This window comes from Oryctolagus cuniculus, unplaced genomic scaffold (genome assembly GCF_964237555.1).
Source record: "Oryctolagus cuniculus unplaced genomic scaffold, mOryCun1.1 SCAFFOLD_55, whole genome shotgun sequence".
Taxonomy (NCBI): Eukaryota; Metazoa; Chordata; class Mammalia; order Lagomorpha; family Leporidae; genus Oryctolagus; species Oryctolagus cuniculus.
This window is the reverse complement of record NW_027208214.1, coordinates 500202-520079: the sequence shown is the minus strand read 5'-3', so window position 1 is coordinate 520079 and position 19878 is coordinate 500202. Positions and strand designations below refer to the sequence as shown.

The 19878-nt window shown below is 45.0% G+C and overlaps 3 protein-coding genes across 6 annotated transcripts in view; 2 read left to right on the top strand and 1 right to left on the bottom strand.

Annotated features, from left to right (window-relative positions):
* LOC127489827 (leucine-rich repeat-containing protein 37A-like) overlaps positions 1-14936 on the top strand; it is a 63938-nt gene extending 49002 nt beyond the window's left edge. Inside the window, exon 2 of the mRNA XM_070067676.1 lies at positions 6648-14936. Coding sequence (XP_069923777.1) covers positions 9080-14197 — 5118 coding nt within the window. The 5' untranslated portion in view covers positions 6648-9079 and the 3' untranslated portion in view covers positions 14198-14936. The remainder of the gene's footprint in view (positions 1-6647) is intronic.
* LOC127482659 (zinc finger protein 286A-like) overlaps positions 1-19878 on the bottom strand; it is a 151042-nt gene that overhangs the window by 13763 nt on the left and 117401 nt on the right. The window contains exons 9-10 of the mRNA XM_070067679.1: positions 6352-6455; positions 1839-1961 (exon numbers count right to left, since the gene is read on the bottom strand). The gene's annotated coding sequence lies outside the window, so the exon portion shown is untranslated. The remainder of the gene's footprint in view (positions 1-1838; positions 1962-6351; positions 6456-19878) is intronic.
* LOC103346476 (leucine-rich repeat-containing protein 37A2) overlaps positions 15826-19878 on the top strand; it is a 32604-nt gene continuing 28551 nt past the window's right edge. For 3 of the 4 annotated variants that reach the window (XR_011385808.1, XR_011385807.1, XM_070067678.1), the window contains exon 1: positions 19308-19502. Coding sequence is in view for 1 of the 4 variants with exons in the window: in XM_070067678.1 (XP_069923779.1) it covers positions 19369-19502 (134 nt within the window). In the remaining 3 variants the exon portion in view is untranslated. Of the gene's footprint in view, positions 15917-19307; positions 19503-19878 lie in introns of those variants that run through there. The other variant, XR_011385809.1, reaches the window with a different exon arrangement.

The following is a 19878-nucleotide window of genomic DNA, read 5'->3' as shown; positions in this document are numbered from 1 at the left end:
AAACAACAAATGCTGGCAAGGACGTGGAAAAAAGAGAACCCTAATCCACTGTTGGTGGAAATGTAAACTGGTGAAGCCACTGTGGAAGACAATATACAAATATCTTGGAAAGCTGTATATAGACTAGCCATATGACTCAGTCATCCCACTCCTGGGAACTTACCCAAAAGAAATGAAATCAGCATATGTAATAGTGATCCGTACCCCCATATTCATTGCAGCTGAATTTACAAGAGCAAACATATGGACTCAACCCAGATGTCCATCAACTGAAGACTGGAGAAAGAAATTATGGCTTATGTACACTATGGAATACTTAACAGTTATACAAAAATTGAAATCATGTCATTTGAAAATAATGGATGCAACTGGAAATCATTATACTTAGCGAAATAAGCCAATCACAAAAAGACAAATAGAATACATTCTTTGATCTTTGATAACTAATAGAGTATCTAAAAGTTAATTTATAGTAGCACAACTGACACCTTGAGATGTAATGATTTTGAACAGCCCTTGTCTTGACTACTGAGGAACAGTATTTCTTTTTATTTGTTTGCTCTTCTGCTTTCTTCATACTATTCCGTGAACTCTGTACTTAGTGTAGGGTTCATCTTATGAGTATAAAATTAACTGCAAATAGATCTTTGTAAAACATAAGAATGGAAATGGGAGAGAGAGGAGGAGGAAGGGTGGGAGTATGGCAGGAGGGGAGTAGGCTGGGAAGAATCACTGTGTTCCCAAATTTGTATATATGAAATGCAAGAAGTTTATATTCCTTAACTAAATTTTTTTTTAAATAACACACACATCCATCAGCAAAGAGGATAAAGGCTCCAGATAGAGGCCCCTAGAAATGGGGTCAACTGACCTTTTCCAAAGGGGCAAAGGCAATGGGATGGAGAAAGAACGTCTTTTCAACAAATAATGATCACACCATTGCAACAACAATTGGTAAAAAAATGAACAAAGCTACAACCATTTTACCCTCTACTCCATTTTATCCCATTCAACTTTATATCCATTTTATACCACTGTATACAAATGTCTCTCTTTGTATAAAGAAAAATGACAGATGTTTTTCACTAATAGTAGCTGACTTTCAGAACAACTTTGTAAGTTATGGATATTTTACAGGCAAAAGCACAGAAGTTGATTTTGTCTGGAAGGACTTACAAGTCTCCATGGAGCAACTCCATTCATGACAGCAAATCCCACTATCTCCTGCTAAAACCATTTCCTACTGTTCTACAGCTCCCAAAGTAGCTGAATTCAAACACCACAAAATGCACGCCGATATGCACTAGCTTCCTCTATGCTCAGTCACACATATACACCACTACAATCTCCACACAAATTCCAGAGCCCTGACGATTCTCCATCCCACCACAATCCTGCACCCACTTCAAAGAACTTGGACATCTGAGCAAAATGTGTACAACATGTGAAGCCACTAGAAAGCACATGAAATAAAAAAACACCATCTTGCATATCACCCAAACACCCTCAAAATCCAGTCTTCATGCTCAACCCACTCAACTACACCACATCGTCAGAGTTTTGATGCCCGGTGTCCTGTCCACAATGTAGTCTCCAAAAACACATAGCTGTTTCTCCAGACCCAATGATGAACCCGATCCAATTCCTAATGAACTCCCCAAACACAAAGGTGAACAGAATACATATATACATAATGTAATCTCACGAATCTACACAAGCAGTCTTTCCCTATGCCATAACTGCACACACACCAACCATGCAAAATATTTTCCTAATACTCTACTCCTGAACACAATCACCATTCACCAATGGCCTCAGCACACATAGGCCTAACTTACCTCTTCATGTCTTCATCATGCACATGGGCTAAGTGAGAACTGGTGTTACAGGGGCCAGGTGTGGTATTTGTACCAAGATCCTCTTATGCTTCTTGTTCTTCTTGACAGCATTTCTTCAATGATCTGAAAGCAAACAAGAATGTTTGCTTGGCTGGTGCCATGGCTCAATAAGCTAATCCTCTGCCTGCGGCACTGGCACAGTGGGTTCTACTCCTGGTTGGGGCGCCAGATTCTGTCCCGGTTGCTCCTCTTCCAGTCCAGCTCTCTGCTGTGGCCTGGGAGTGCAGTGGAGGATGGCCCAAGTGCTTGGGCCCTGCGCCTGCATGGGAGACCAGGAGAAGCACCTGGCTCCTGGCTTCGGAACAGCGCGGTGCGCTGGCTGCAGCACGCTGGCTGCAGCACGCTGGCCATAGCAGCCATTGGTGAGTGAACCAAAGGAAAAGGAAGATATTTCTCTCTGTCTCTCTCTCTCTCTCACTGTCCACTCTGCCATCAAAAAAAAAAAAAAAGAATGTTTACTCTTACTGCTTTTGTTCACAATAGGACTGGGCAGTGGCTGGCACTGTGGCACAGTGTGTAGAGCCGCCACCTGCAGAGCCAGCATCCTATGTGGGCACTGGTTCAAATCCTGGCTGCTCCACTTCCAATGCAGCTCTCTGCTATGGCCTGGGAAAGCAGTAGAAGATGGCACAAGTCCTTGGGCCCCTGCACCCATGTGCAGACCCAGAAAGAGCCCCTGGCTCCTGGCATTGGGTAGGCTCACCTCTGGCTGCTGCAGCCATCTGCAGAGTGAACCAGCATGTGGAAGATTCTCTCTCTCTCGATCTCCCTCTCTCCTTCCCTCCCTATTCCTCTACCTCTACCTCTGCCTCTCTGCAGCTCTGTTTTTTAAATAAATAAATAAATCTTAAAAAAATCCCACAGTACTGGGCAAGAAAAAAATTAAAGGCATACAATTAAGCAAGGAGGAAAAACTGATCCTTGCCTGCATATAACATTACAGAAAAAACTAAAGACTCCATCAAGAGACTTAGATTTGATAAGCAAATCCGATAACATTTTAAAAACAAAAGGAACAACAATTAGTAACAATTTATGCACTAATCACAAAGTTAATGAAAAAGAAACAGTAAGAGCAACACCATTCACAGTAGGTACAAAAAAAGGAAGACACTTGGAATAAATTTAACCTAGGGTATAAAATTCCCATCAAGCTACCAATCACATCTTTCCTTAGAATTTAGGAAAACTATCCCAACGTTCAAAAGGAAGCACAAATGAGCTCAACATAAAAGCATTTTCAAAAAATGCAAAAGCTGGGGTCTTCCCACTACCAGGGTTCAAAACATGTTATAGAGCTATTTTAACCACTACAGTAAGGTACTGGCATGAAAACAGTCATAAAAAAGAATGGAGCAGACTGGGTTTGCCACAGAGTAATCCACACATCTACAGCCAACTGATAGTTGACAGAGATTCCATAAACATGCCCTGGAGGAAAGACAGTCTCTTCAATAAATGCTGCACAAGACTTTCCATGGATGCCTCCACTTATACTGTACATAAAATAACTCAACATGCATCACAGATCTAAATGTAAGACCTAAAACTACCAGGAAGCAGCACAGGAGACACCTTTCATGACACCGGCATAGGAAATGATTTTTTAGATAATATCCTAGAAGCACAGGCAACAAAAGCAAACATGACAGATGTGATTATATAAACCAAAGAAATTTCTGAGCACCAAAATAAAAAGGCAGCCAAACGAAGAGACAACTGTTAGAATGGGATTAATATATTCATAAAGTATGTCCCTGAAAGAGGAAGAAAATTGAGGATATGCAAGTAATTTTTAAAACTCAAAAACAACAACCCATTTAAGAAATAGTCAGCAGTCACAACAGACATTTCTCAGAAGAAGAAATTCAAATAACCAACCGACAATATGAAAAACAGTTTAGTTTCACTAACCATCAAGGGAATGAAAAGGAAAGTCACAATGAGGACTCATCCCATTCCGATTAGGATGTTTCTTGTCAAAAATACCACATTCTGAAAAGAATATGGAGAAAAGGAAACCCTTATACACTGTTGGTACAATATACATTAGAACAGCCACTACTGAGAACAGCATGAAGGCTGCTTAAAAATTATAACTACCCTATGATCCAGCTATCCCACTTCTCAGTGTATTTCTAAAGGGAATCAAATAATCACTTTCATTGCAGCACCATTCATAATAGCTAAGCTATGGAATTAACCCAGGTGTCCATCAGTGGAAGAATGGAGGGGAAAAAATGTGATACACACACACACACACACACACACACACACACACCACACAGGTATACACAAAATACAGTATCGTTTACCCATGATAAAGAATGAAACACTCCCATTTGCAGCAAAATGATTGGAACTCAAGATCATCATGTTAAATGAAAACTAATATAATGTTAAATAAACCAGACATAGAAAGATCCCTATGACATTTCTTTGATAAAGTTTGATAAAGTTTAAAAAATTGCCCATGTGAACTCTGAACAGGGATTAGCACAATTTGGGAGCCATGGGCATAGGTTGAATAACAGATACCAAAACCCAGTCAGACAAAAGAAGTAAGTTGTAGTGCTCTGCAGTGCACTAGTACCTCTGAAGTTCAAGACAATCAATTATTTACTGTAGAAAGAGCCAGAGTAAAGGAGCTAGCAGGGTCCAAGTGCAAAGAAATAATATGAAATGGAAATGGTAGCTACCTGGTTTGATCAGTTTATGCTGTGCACATGTATTGACATATTAGACTGGACCCCATAAACACACACTAGCATTGCAAAATTTTTTTAAAATAAATAATTTAAGAAAAAAATAACAAATATTTAAGAAATAATTTTTTAAAAATCTGAAAAGTGTGGTATTCAATGAAGGAAGAAAAGAAAATCATCCATAACTGCCCTCCAAAGTTAAAAACTGACAATAAAACTGTATATATGTGAATATACATGTCTATGTGTGCATGAAATGCTCCATAACAAAAGTAACCTACAAAATGAGTGAGAAACTATGGTGATAGTCACTAAACTTTTAAAATATCAACGTAGCCTATGGTGCGGTTTCACATGTGTGTAAAATAAAGACATGCAGGGCCGTTAAACACAAGAACTTCAGGAAAGCAGTACACTCAAATACAAAAAGGAGGGAAGGGAATTATGTCTTTAGCTGTACCTGTAATGTCTCCTTCCTTTACAAAATACTGTCTGAAACAGTTTGGCAAAAGGCTAATTCTGTTAAACGTAGGTGGTGAGTATATGGGTATCTTTATACTTGATTTATTTTATAATGGCTTTATTTTCCTACATTTTTAAAATACTTCATACTGAAAACTAAAATAGGAATAAAAACCATTCATTTAGCAGGTAGCTTCAGAACAATTAACAGGCAATAAGACAATATGTAAACATTACATTTTGCATTTTGTGACAATAAAACCTATCTTTATACTGAATTTTTAAATTTTTAACTATGTATTTTTATTTATTTAAAATGCACAGTGACTTGGGGCTGGTGTTCTGGCATAGCAGGTGAAGCTGATGCCTGCAACACTGGCATCCCATGTGCGTGCTGGTTCAAGACCCGGCTGCTCCACTTCTGATCCAGCTCCTGAGAAAGCAGCAGAGGATGGCCCAAGTGCTTAGACCCCTGCTACATGGAAGATCAAGAAGAAGCTCCTGGCTCCTGACTTTGGCCTGGCCCAGCCCCAGCCATTGCAACCATTTGGAGAGTCTCTTCCTCTCTCTGTGTAACTCTGACTTTCAAATAAATAGATAAATCTAAAAAAAAAAAGACAGCATGACAGAGAGAGAGAGCAACAAACATAGATCTTCCGTCCACTGGTTCATTCCCCAAATGCCCACCACAGCCAGTGTTGGCCAGACCAAAAGCAGAAGCCTAGAATTCCATTCAGGTGTCTCTCATGGGTTTCAAGGACCCAAGTGCTTGAGCTGCCATCAGCCACCTACATAGGTGTATCAGCAGGAAACTAGAGAAGTGACACAACCAGAGCTCAACCTGCACTCTAATATGGGATGCTTAACTCACCATGCCCACTGTGCAACCCCCCTCCCAATTTGACATTTTAAATGTTGAAAACACAAGAAAACACTTGGAGAACCTCATAGGCAGCATCTAGAAAAATAACTAGCACAATGCTGATTCCTAAAAATACCCAAGAAAAATAGCAATTGAATGATGTGAAAGATACACTTAGACATGTCTCTGATACCCTCCAAGATCCTTGCAAATCACTGTCAACACCCTCTGTGCCAGGAAATCACCCTCTACTTCTTAAAAATTCCCCAGTACACTTTATAAACCATTTTGACCTGTTCTGCAGCAAGTGACTCATTTGCAGACAAGCGATACCATCATTATTCAGATCTAAATCATACAAAGCACCCATACAAACCTTAGAAAAAGGAAATCTGGACCAAGCATGGCCCTCAGGTCCTATTACCTGCAGCCTGCACCCTCATCTCTTCAGTGTCCCCAACTCCACTTCTCTTCAGTCCACTCTCAGCTCAGGAGCAAAAATTCTGTTTCGGATATTTTATGTGTGTCCTCTCGGGAAGAAAAAAAAATAGCATTACATCTACTCAAATCTCAAAATTTGAAAGGTTTTTCCAGCTACATTTTAAAACTATTTATATATTTATTCTTGTTTTTATTTGAAAGAGAACAAATAGAAAGTGCTTTGTTATCATTTATGGTCTAAAATAGATGTTCTAAATGACTGTTTTTTTCATTCTCCAGGATTCATACACTACCACGTGTCATTATTATGTCATCTATACAAGACAGGACTGCCATATTCAGCCTGGGGAGCTAACTGGGGTCTCAGCAACTTCCAGGCGTGGAGAAGGGAAGCCACACTATTCCCCTACCATCCCCCACTGCTACAGAGCTCCAGAGTCTGCAAGAAAGAGTTCACAGTGGGCCTCTGTAACACTCCTACCAGAATCAGTCAGCACAACTTGTAGGGCAAAGCAAAGATTCTCTACATCCTGCAATGGTGATAGTTTGTGGCATTACTCCAGAGTTACACTCACACACTGTATGAGCCAGAGCGATGCCCTTTCATTTCTGGGGGTTAGCACCAACATCAGCTCATTTAAAAAAAATACCCCCCACCCTGGGAGATCTGTACCCTGCAACACCAGGACTGCAACAATTAGTTCTAAATTTCTCAATCCCACTGAAGTCTACCCAGTGCAATTACTGAAGAAACTGCCTGCATTCCACCTGTCTGGACTCATACCCACCAGAATAAAATCTGTACACCTTGTAGTCACATGTAGGACTGGAACAGGATCCCAGCACTTCAGGCACAGAATTACCGAATTTACATGCTAAGCCACAGCGCCAGCCCCTTCACTTCCATTTTTTTTTTGACAGGCAGAGTGGACAGTGTGAGAGAGAAACAGAGAAAGAAAGATGTTCCAGGCTGGCGCCACGGCTCAATAGGCTAATCTTCCGCCTTGCTGCGCGGGCACACCGGGTTCTAGTCCCGGTCGGAGCGCTGGATTCTGTCCCAGTTGCCCCTCTTCCAGGCCAGCTCTCTGCTGTGGCCCGGGAGTGCAGTGGAGGATGGCCCAAGTGCTTGGGCCCTGCACCTACATGGGAGACCAGGATAAGCACCTGGCTCCTGCCATCGGATCAGCATGGTACACTGGCCTCAGAGCACCTTTTTCCATTGGTTCACCCTCCAATGGCCACTGCGGCCAGCGCGCTGCGGCTGGCACACCACGCCGAATCGAAGCCAGGAGCCAGGTGCTTCTCCTGGTCTCCCATGCAGGTGAAGGGCCCAAGGACTTGGGCCATCCTCCTCTGCACTCCTGGGCAACAGCAGAGAGCTGGACTGGAAGAGGAGCAACCGGGACAGAATCTGGTGCCCTGACCGGGACTAGAACCCGCTGTGCCGACACCACAGGTGGAGGATTAGCCTATTGAGCCACGGCGCCAGCCTCACTTCCATTTTTAACACCATTACTGGAGTATTTGGCAATAAAGACATTTGTATCCCACATTCAGAGTACCTGGGGTTCAACATACAGATCTGGCTCCTAACTCCAGCTTCCTTCTAATGCAGACTTTGAGAGCAGCAACGGCTTGGGTAGTTGGGTTCTTGCCACCCATATGGCAAAGCTGGATTGAGTTCTTGACTTCTGGTTTGACTGGCCCCATCTCAGCCATTGCAGGTATTTGGGAAATAATCCAGTACATAAGAGCTCTCTCTCAAATAATCATTTCAAATTTTAAAAATATGAAAATCATTACCATATGCCAAGTCATGTGCTAGGTACTGGGAATAAGATAGAGACCTCTCTTGGAGTTTCCATAGTAGAAGCTGTGTCAGACAGTGCATAATAAAATAGATTATGAAAAGGGCTCTGAAGGAAGTCAGCTGGGTTCTGGTCACAGCAGTATGCTTTGTGGACATTAACATCTTACGTATCTTCTCTATGGGCCACACAGGGTAAAACCACGAAAAAGTGCCATTGTTACTTCTAGGCTAGCAGCTGTACTGAGCCAGGGTAGAATGGAGGAAGTTTTCCTATGCCAATGTAAACTGCTATTGATTTCTGTTCTAATCATCACACCCACACTGAATTGCCCATGTCTCTACAGAAATCTTCTAAGAACTGATTTCATTGTAGCCCCTACCTAACAGAACTGTCAAATATGAAAACAAGGATACTGAGACTTTAGAGGAAATGGCCTCGTTCCATAATAAATAAGCATAATAGGGCCAGTTAGGGCCCTGATGGGAGGAAAGACAGCTCTTGGATTTGAACTTGGAGGAGGAAACTTCAAGCTGGCAACCAGAACCAGATAACTCTGAAGACCCCCCCCCAAAAAAAAAACAGCCCTGTTACTTCCTTGGGAAAGTCCACCTCCCCAGCCCCACCCCACACTAGTGGGCTGCTGGGGTTCTGGAGCCACCTGGGTCTGTGACCCAATGGCTGTAGAAAAAGGCTGCCCTGGCTCAAAGCAGAAGAGCCCTGGAGGCGGAGCCTAATAAAGAATGTGTAAATAAAGGTCAGGTGTCATAAAGGGTGGGGCGGGGTGCACAGTTGCTAAGGCATGCCCTCTAAGGGGCTGCCATAATTCATTAGCTCATGCTCAGGGCATGCTGTGTGTGCCCTAGCAGCCTGAGTTACTGTATCCTGAAAATTCATTAGCTCATGCTCAGGGCATACTGCATGTGCCCCAGCAGCCTGAGTCACTGTATCTTGAAAACCCCGTCAATGACCCCTTTGTGCTTGTGGGTCCCATGGCTCCTCTTCAACTGGCAGCCTTTGTGGCTGCCAGTCCAGGCGACTCAGCCTCTGGAGTGGGCCCAGGACCTGGTCCAGCTGACCTCCAGCCTCCCTTGGCTCTCTGAGCCCTGGTCTTCCCACTCCCCGAACTTCCCACCTGAATCGCCTGACGCACTCACACCCCCGGCAGACCCCGGCGGCTTTGATTACCTGGGGTCTTCTGCTCTCTCCCAGATGCTGGCCTCGCCTCGAGAGTCCACTGTGAGTTTGCTTCCTTTTCTGGACATGGATTCAGCTCAAGGGGTGCCCCCAGAGTCAGAACAGCTTGCTGTTCCAAAGCAGTATTTCAATAGGCTGACTCGACAACAAAGGCTACCAGAGGCGATTCCCGTGCTAGACGGGGATCAGGTTCAGCCCCTGGCTCTGCCTCCTCGACTGGAAGGAAAGATTCACCAGTCATTGGAAGCATTCGTTCTGCCTCTAGACAGTCAGGATTCACAAGGAAACAAGTTGATTGTTTCACCCCTGACCCCCAAGAAAGATCTAGCTCGGCGTCGACGGCTTCCTAAGGTTGGTGTTGGAACTCCAGACAAAGCGGCCAAGCTTCAGGGTCAAAATCAAGTGTTGCTGGCTGACTATGGGGTCTATCCTGGTGGTTTTCCTACGGAATCCCAGGAGAACCCAGGGGAACCTGCACAGCCCTCTGAGCAGGCTGAACCATCTCAATTCCTGCTGGAGGGCCAGACTCAAAATCCAGAGACTCAGGAGCCCATCCAATCCTCCTCCGCACAGCAAGAAGGACAAGCTCCTCCTCCACAGGCCGTTGAACCAGATGAACCTCCTTCACCCCAGCAAGAGGGCCCAGGTGCAGACCTGCAGCAGCCCGAGGAAGAAGCATCTCCATTGCAGCAGGAGGCCCCCGCTCAGAATCCATTTGCTACTGCAGAAGTAGTAGGTCAGGCATCAGTGTATCACAGTCTTAACACTCCATCCTCACCTCAGATTGTAGCTCTCCAAGCAAACTTCCCCAGCGTCACACTGAAACCTGCAGACACGGAGCTGACAGAAGCCTCAGGGGCAGGTGAGGAAGTTCAGTCTACTCCAAGCACGGAGCAGGCTCCAGCTCAGCCTCTGGGGCATCCTGAGGGAGTGGGACTCCCCTCAGCCCAACAAGAGGCCCCAGAGCAGATACCAGAATTCCCTGGGAAGGTGGAATCTTGGACTCAAGAGGGTCTAGCTCAGACCTCAGATCTCCCTGAGGAGACTGGACCTTTCTCTACCCAAAATGATGCCACAGCTCAGCCCTCAGAGTATGCTGAGGAAGTCAGCCCATCTGTAGCCCAGCAGGGGGCCCCAGCTCAGCCTTCCGGCCTGCCTGTGAACACTGAATATTCCTCCAGCAATCAGGAGCAGCCTGCTCAGCCTTCTGAGTCTCCAGAGATCGAACCTTCTAGAAGCCAACTGGAAGACCCGGAGAAGCCTTCGGCACTCCCTGTGGAAGTCAAATCTCCAGTACAGCAAGATCCCCGAGCTCAAGCGCTAGAATCTCCTGAAGAGACTATCATAGCTCAGACTCCACAGATTCAGAAGGGGACGGACTGGTCTCCAGATCAGAATCAAGTTCACCGTTATAACCTGCCCAATGTTACCATCAAGCCTGCAGATGTGGCGCTGACCATAACTCCGGAGCCCACCATGGAGCGGGACTCTTCTCCAGTGCAGCAGGAGGGCTCTGCTCAGACTCCGGGCCCTTCTGTGGAGACAGAACCCTATATTAGTGATCAGGAGCAGCCCACTCAGTATGTTGAGTCTTCTGTAGAGAACAAACCCTCTCCAGCCCAGCAGGAGACCCCATATCAAACTCTGGGCCCTTCCCTGGAGACAGAAGCTTCTCCAGCCCAGCAGGAACCCCCAGAGCAGACTCCGGTCCCTTCTGCAGAGACAGAACCTTCCCCATTCCAGCAGGCACCCAGAGCTCACACTGCACGCCCTTCCGTGGAGGCAGAACCTTCTCCCCGTGAACAGGAGCAGATAGCTCAGTATGCGGAGGCTCTGGTGGAGACTCAGCCTCCTCCAGGCCCTCCCGTGGAGACAGAGCCTTCTCTCAGAGAACAGCAGCAGATTGCTCAGTACGCGGAGGCCCTGGTGGAGACTCAAGCTCCTCCAGGCCAGCTGGAGGCCCTAGCTCTGACTCCAGTCCCTCCTATGGAGACCGAACCTTATATCAGTGAGCAGGAGCAACCAAGGCGGCCCTCTGAGTCTTCTGAGGAGGTTGAATCTTCTGGAAAGAAGACAGAAGTCCCAGCCCAGCCTCCAAGTCATCACACAGTGACCATTTTACCTCCCGGTCACCATCAAGTTCAGCAGTACGACTTGCCCAATGTGACTACTAAACCTCCAGACCTGCAGCTGACCCTAACACCAAAACCTGAAGCAGAAGTGGAAACATTTCCAGTCAGCCACGAGGTCACAACAACGCAGGCCTCAGTCGCAGCTCTGCCTCCAACGCCTCTTGAAGAGGTCGAACCACTGCCAATTCAATCTCCAGAAGTTATGCAGGATGAGAAACCCTCTACGACCCAGCAGGAGGAAACAGCTGAAATTTTACAGACCCCCGTGGAGGCTGGACCTTCTCCAATCCATCAGGAAGCCCAAGCCCACGCCTCAGTGTTCCCTACGGAGCCTGAGCCTTTGAAAGACCAGGAGGCAGACACAGCTCAGCAGCCAAAGCCCCTGGAAGAGGATGAGCACTCCCCACTTCCAGGGGTCCCAGCTCAGCCTGAAGAACTGAAGGAACCTTCACCAAGCCAGCAGGGGATTTCCGTTCCACCTCTAGAGCGCCCTGTGAGTGCTTACCAATTACCACTCCAACAGGGAAACACAAACCAGCCTTCAGATATCTTCCCAGAGATGAGTGATGCTATCCCAATGAATATGGCATTTTCACCTCATATTCCAGAAGAAATACTCAGAACTCAGCATTTAAGGTTGTCTAAAACCAAACCAAAACATGTGGATATTGACCTTACCAGAACCCTAAAGCCCACTCCAGAGGTTTATCCTTACCCCAGTCAGCAGGAAGGACCTGCCCAGCCTACAGTTCCCACCAAGCAAGTTGAATTTTCTCCAACCCAGCTTGGGCCTCCTCTTGCCAAGCCTCCGGCACTGCCTGAAAAGATGGAACTTTCTCGAGCTGAGCCTCTAGAGCCCCTCAAGGAGGCAAAACAAGATCCAGTGCAAAATATAGCCCCAGCCGAGGCACAAGACTTCCCTAACACTCAATCGTCTGCAACCCAGCAGGAGCTTCAAACTCAGCAACCAAACCTGACCAAAGTCACAGGTCAACCTTTGGATGTGGAACTCACCATAACTACACAACCTGGAATGGAAGGCAGACTTTCTCCAATCATGCAGGAGGCCCCAGTTCAGCTTCCAGGGCCATCTAAGGGGGGTATAGCTCAACCCCCAGGATATCAGGGGATGACAGTTCCAACACCAGCTCAGGATCAAGCTCAGTTTCCAAAATCACCCCGCATCACATTTCAACCTTTTGATCTGGCACTTACAATAACTCCACAGCCCATTACAGAGGCTGAACTTGCCACAAATGTGCAGGAGACTCCACCTAAAGAATCTGTAGCTCAGCCACCAGTGCATCATGAGGGTCAAAATCAACCTCCACTATCACCCAGTGTCACAATTCAACCTTTAGACCTGGCACTTACCATTACTACAGAACCTACTACAGAGGCTGAGCATCCTACAGACCTGAGCAAGACTACAGCTCCATCTCCAAACCTGACTCCAGTCACAACTCAACATCTGGACCTGGGACTCAACATAACTCCAGAAACCAGCAGTGTGGTGACTGAACCCTCTACAGACATGCAGGAGACCTCCAGTCAACCTCCCACGGAGGGTGTAACCCAATCTCCAATACATCAAGAGGTGACAGTTCCAACACTGGGTCATAATCAAGCTCAATATCCAACATTGCCTCACATCACAGTTCAGCCTTTGGACACAGTGCTTACCATAAATGCAAAGCGTACCAGGAAGGCTGAACATTCTACAGCCCTGAAGAAGACTAAAGTACCTCCCGTGCTCCATGAGGAGGTACTTTCACAACCAGACCAGGTTCAGGCTCAGCATCCAACCCTGACAGAAGTCACAGTTCAACCTTTTGATGTAGAACTTACCCTAACTCCAGAATCCATTGTGGAGGGTGAACCACTCCCAACCATGCAGGAGACTTCAGGGCAGCCTCCAGGGCCACATAATGAAGTGGTCTATCAGCCTCCAGTTTATTATGAGATGGTAGTTCCAAAACCAAGTCAAGATCAAACTCCGCATCCAATGTCACCCAGTGGCACAGCTGAACCTTCGAAGTTAGAGTCAACCATAACTCAGGTACCCACTACACAGGATGAACATTCTACAGCCTTCAAGTCTATATCTCCTCCTCCTTATCCAATGTACCCTGAGGTGACATTTTCACCTCCAGTCCAGATTCAGACTCAGTATACAAACCTGCCTCAAGTCACAGTCAAGCCTCTGGACCTGGAAATTACCCAAACTCCACAACGTACTACAGAGGCTACACCTTCTACTACCATGCAAATGACCCTAATTCAGTCTACAGAGCCACTAAAGGAGCTCGTAACTCAGTCCCCAGGGGACAATGAGATGACAGTTCCAACAGCAGGTCAGCATCAAGCTCAGCACCCAACATCACCCAGTGTCATAGCTCAGCCTTCCAAGATGGAGCTAACCATAACTCTGGTACCCACTGCAAAAGCTGGCCATTCTCCATCCCTGAAGAAGACTACAGATCTACATCCAGGCCAGGTTCAGACTCAGCACTCAACCCTAACTGAAGTCACAGATCAACCCCTGAATGCGGCTGCCACCATAAATGTCTGTGAGCTCTGCACCTGCAAAGATGAGACACTTTCATGCACTGGCCTCAGCCCAGTGCAGAAGCTTCACAAAGTTCCTTTACCAGAGCCCAACAGCTACAACGGCACCTTAAGCATGTTGTAAGAATCTCCCTTCCTCAGGGTTCCCTACAGCCTGCCTGTCTCAGCAGCTTTTCCCCAAGATCTTCTGAGCCCTCCTCAAGTCCCCACCTTATGTTGACTCTGTGTGTGTGTGTGTTTTTTTTTTCTGGACAGGCAGAATTAGACAGTGAGAGAGAGAGAGACAGAGAGAAAGGTCTTCCTTTTTCCATTGGTTCACCCCCAAGTGGCCACTTTGCTTGTGAGCTTTCTTATCCTCCTTCTCTTCTTAGACTTGTGTCCCTTCTACAGTCTCATGTGATTGCCCTTACTCCTTTTCCTGATTCTTTATTCATTGACATTCACCATGTTATTACCTCATTGCTTTCATCCCACTCTTAAACACAGCCCTCATCCCGACTTATTAGAGATGATACAACAGGTTTAAGGATAGATTCTGGAGCCAGGTTGCCTGGCTTTGAACACAGGTCTCCCAGGGATTAGCTTTGTGACTTTGGACAAGTTATTTAGCTTGGATTCAATATCCTCATCTGTAAAGCTGGCTTAAAGAATGGTGCGATGGATTGTAACAGAAAATAAAAATGCGTGACTCCACAGTCTTTCCCTGGATGACAGCGAGAATGGTGGTGGTCTATAAGGCAGAAGCACAGCAGTCAGAAAGAAGAGCCCGTTAGTGGGAGATGTGTTCAGTGTTAGGCACTTTTTATTGATGAGCATAAAGTAACCCGAGAGGACATATCCACCAGGAAGGTGAGCATACAGGTATCTGTTTTATTGCTGCTCCTGCTTCCAGGAAAATGTGTACCTAAAACACACATGTTCATTGTTGCTGAGGAGTGAGGACAGAGTTAAAGGTAAGCACTCACAGCAATTCAAAGTTGAAGCTAAATATAAGTCATTTAACAGCTTCTTGTAAACAAGTATCGATTATGAGTACCTTCCCACTTTTTAAAAAGTGCATAGAATGTAGGATAAAATGTGAAAGAATGAACCCCCACACACCCTCATCATCCCCTGGTCCTCACTCTATCACCTGTAACTCAGGCTGTGTGTCTTTCCTTCCAACCTCCTCTCACTTTTTTTCCTATGGAGGTAATGCTTGGCTCCTGGCTCAGTGATCGGCACTTTTACCCTATGCTGTATTCCAAAAGGCTTTCCACATCAGCACCTTAGTCCCTCTGATTTTAAATTGTCTGTATCCATTCAGTACTTGGAAAGATTTCAGCAGAGGGCGCTTGGCCAAAGCACTGGTATTACCTGCATAGGTTTTCATTATTCTTATTGGTGACAATACATTTTGCCCATTTTTTCTTGAATAATTTATCCTTTTCTCACTGATTTGTAGAAGTCAGTGTAGACACCTGAGTTATTTTGGTGAAAATACTTAATATTCAAAGTGATTGACTGTCTTTACTGTCAAAGAGACTGGACAGAGATGAAGTTAAGCTTCTGAGAGGATGCTTCATTGTTTATGTCAGTGGCCCCTCATTATTTATTGAGCGAGCAAACTGGGAAGCAGAGAGCTACGGAACATAAAAGCACTGGTATTTATTAGAAAGCTGATAATATTTCTGTATTTCAATACTCCCCCATGAGGGTGCCATGATTTTTTTCCTCGTTCTGTTCATTCTTTTCCAACCCATTCAAGGATGTGAACTGTGTTCCTTTACAGAAATTTCCAAGGAAACTGGATTTCTTTCAATGATGAAAATGTATGGAAAGCATACCGCTGGGCTGAGACACTGTGAGTACACGCTCCCAAACATGAATACACAAAACTAACTGCATTGTAAGAGCTTTCTTGTTCTACTATTTTGAGGTCAGTATGTCAGAAAAAGTATTCCCCTCTCCATGTCACAATCAACATCTGTTGATTATAATTCTATGGTTGTTTTAACAAGGCACAGAATTTGAAATAAGAAACTACTTCTATTTATTTGCATTTTATCAGTAATACCATTACATTCTTAGTAGATAAAAAGTGATAGGGATAGTGAAGACCTTCATTATGTCCTAACTCCCTACCTATGAGGTAATAATTGCTGCTCTGAGTTTGGCATATATCCTTCCAAAAAATTACCTACAAACATATTTACATAGAGCATAATAGCTGTGTTGTGTGGTTTCTTTCTTTTTTTAACCTAAATAGTAACATCCTGCAACTTGGTTCTTTCACTTCATGGTTTCTCCTGGATTTCTTTCCCTCCTAGTACTCAGTCAGTTACCCTATTCATTTAACTCCTGCATGATATTCTATAGTATGGATGGCCATTTCACAGTTTACTTAATAATCCCTCTATTGATGGATTTTCAATTATGTCCACTTATGTATTGCAGCAAGGAAAATCCTTGTGCACACTTGTGAACATGGACAAGCATTTTGCAAAATAGAAGTCTAGAAAGAAAATGGGGCAGCTAGCACTGTGACATAGCGGAAAAGCCTCCGCCGGCCATGCCAGCATCCCATATGGGTGCTGGTTTGAGTCCTGGCTGCTCCACTTCTGATCCAGATCTCTGATATGGCCTGGGAAAGCAGTGGAAGATGGCCCAAGTGCTTGGGCCCCTGCACCCATGTGGGAGACCTTGAAGAAGCTCCTGGCTCCTGGCTTCGGATCAGCACAGCTCCGGCCATTGTGGCCAACTGGGGAGTGAGCCAGTGGATTGAAGACCCCTCTCTCTCTCTCTGTCTCTCTCTCTCTCTCTCTCTCTCTCTGCCTCTCCTTCTCTCTGTGTGTAACTTGACTTTCAAATAAATAAATAAATCTCAAAAAAAAGAATGAAAATGGATGAAGACTACGGAAATAGGAAATTTTAATTGCCTTCAGAAAAGCTGTGCACACATACTTACACTCCAGCTAACAGAATATAAGAACATTCATTTCCCTTCATCCTTTTTAAAAAGATGTATTTGTTTACTTGAACTATGGGAGTGGGGGGAGGGGGAGATAGAGCGAGAGCAAATGAGAGAGTGAGAGAAAGACAGAATCTTCCATCCACTGCTTTATTCCCCAAATGCCCAAAACAGCCATGGCTGGGCCAGGCCAAAGCTAAGATCTAATACTTGATTCTGGGTCTCCCACAGGGATGATGAGGAATCAAGCACTTGGGCCAACATCTGCTGCCTCCTAGGTGCACTAGCAGGCATCTGGCTCAGAAGCAGAGGGCCCAAGACTTTAACCAGGCTCTCCAATATGGAATTTACGCTTCTCAAGTGACGGCTTAGCCTGCTATGCCCCAACACTGACTCTTCCCTTCACCTTTTCACCTCGGGATGCTCTTTGTCTTTTTGCTAATGTGACTGGCAAATAAAAGGGTTCCCAGCTGAATCTGGATTTCTCTGATTACTCATAAATTTAAATGTCTTTATATACTTATTGAACATCTATGTTTCGTTGAGGTTTTGTCCACTGTCCATTTGTTGAATTATCTTTTCCTTACTGATTTTTGAAAGGAATCAGTTTAGACTCCCAATTTTGGGGGAAAATACTTAACATTCAAAGTAATTAACTAAAAATAAAAATCTATCATGTCACCTAGGCCAGTGAACTAGAAATTTTGAAGTGCTGAGTGTAACATAATAAAAAAAAGGAATTAATTGACATTTTTCACGACAGTTTGCGTGTTATATCACTGGGACAACTTGTACAGACATCATAAATTATTTCTGAATACAAACAAGACATATAACAGACAAAGGAGAAGGGTTATGATCACTTTAAGATAAATTTTCCCAGGGCCTGTGCAGTGCTGCAGTAGTGCAGTGGGCTAAGCTGCTACTTGCGGCGCTGGTATCCTGTACGGGCACCAGTTCTAGTCCCAGCTGCTCCACTTTAAATCCAACTCTCTGCTATGGCCTGAGAATGCAGTAGAGGATGGCCCAAGCACTTAGGTCTGTGCACCCATGTAGGAGACCCCAAAGAGGCTCATGGATCCTGGCTCCTGGCTTCCAATTGGCCCAGCTACAGCCATTGCAGCCATTTGGGGAGTGAACCAGTGGAGAGAAGACCTTTCTGTCTCTCCTTCTCTCCATCTGTAATTATAACTCTGAAACAAATAAATAAAATCTTTTTAAAAAAAGATAAAAGTTTCCCCTTAGCCTACTATCTCATTTCTGATGGGAAAATGCTAGAATCAGGCAGTTGTGACTTTTAATTTATGATGTTTCTTAAATACAATACACACAGTTTGTATTTATTTTGGTTATGCTTCGTTTAAAGATGTCCCAAACTTGTAAGAAAAATCAAAGTCAGGGCTGGCACTGTGGCATAGCAGGTAAAGCCACCACCCACAGTGCCAGCATCCCATATGGGTGCCGGTTCGAGTCTCAGCTGCTCCACTTCCGATCCAGCTCTTTGCTATGGCCTGGGAAAGCAGTGGAAGATGGCCCAAGTCCTTGGGCCCATGCACCCACATGGGAAGACCTGGAGGAAGCTCCTGGCTCCTCATTAGCACAGCTCCAGCCGTTGTGGCCAATTGGGGAGGGAACCAGCGGATGGAAGACCTTCCTTTCCCCTCTACCTTCTCCCCTCTCCTTCTCTCTGTGTGTAACTCTGACTTTCAAATAAATAAATAAATCTTTGGAAAAAGGAAAAATCAGAGTCATCTGACACAAAAGTAAATAACACTAGTTTCCTCTGAAGAGTGAAGACGGGAGTTGGAAAGGCTAAGGGATAAAGGGAAGGGGAAGAAAATTTAATTTTTCTTATTTGAGAGGCAAAGGCAGCATGCTATCATACACTGTTCACTCCCCAGATGCCTGTAGTGGTGAGACTGGGTCAGTCAAACTCAGGAACCTCAAACTCAGTCTTGTTCTCCTACATAGATGGCAGGGATTTAAATACTCAGCCATCATTACTGCCTCCCTGGTCAACCTTAACTTGTAGCCCCGGCATACCTCAAACATGGGGCTTCGGTAGTAGGGCTTGGGGAAAAAACAGAAGGAAATGGCAGTTCTGCCAATCTTGGTGCCTCCCAGTGTTAGGTTCTAACAGGGACATTGTGACCTACAGAGCAGACATTACATTTATGATTTGGTGGGAAGGACGGATAGGTGTATAGAGATGGACAAAAAAGGGAGAGTGGGAAAAATGGTTTAAATTAAAATACAACAGACATTGCCACCCTAGAAGTAAATTAGAATCTGGGTATTTAAACAGCACCATTACCAAAGTTTCCTCTACATACAGACTTAGTCCTATGAAGCAAACAGCTGCAGTTAGTTGTCATTTTGATTCAGAAGTACCTCTTTCATTTTCCAGAATCCTCAGTGAAAATGACTTGACTGAATTACATAAGGACTCATTTGAAGGCCTGCTATCCCTCCAACACTTGTAAGTCAGTTAATCATACTTATTTATGAGATTTTAGTTACATTATCTAGGAAACAAATATGGGTCCCAGCTGGATAATCTCTAAGGTTTCTTCTGGAAGTCTACACTGTAGGGTCTCATATCTCTAACATGGAATACCTATTATGTGCTTTGTGGTTTTTTTTTTTTGACAGGCAGAATGGACAGTGAGAGAGTGAGAGAGAGAGAGAGAGACAGAGAGAAAGGTCTTCCTTTGCCATTGTTTCACCCTCCAATGGCCGCCGCGGCCAGCGTGCTGCAGCCGGCGCACTGCAGTGATCCGATGGCAGGAGCCAGGTGCTTCTCCTGGTTTCCCATGGGGTGCAGGGCTCAAGTACCTGGGCCATCCTCCACTGCA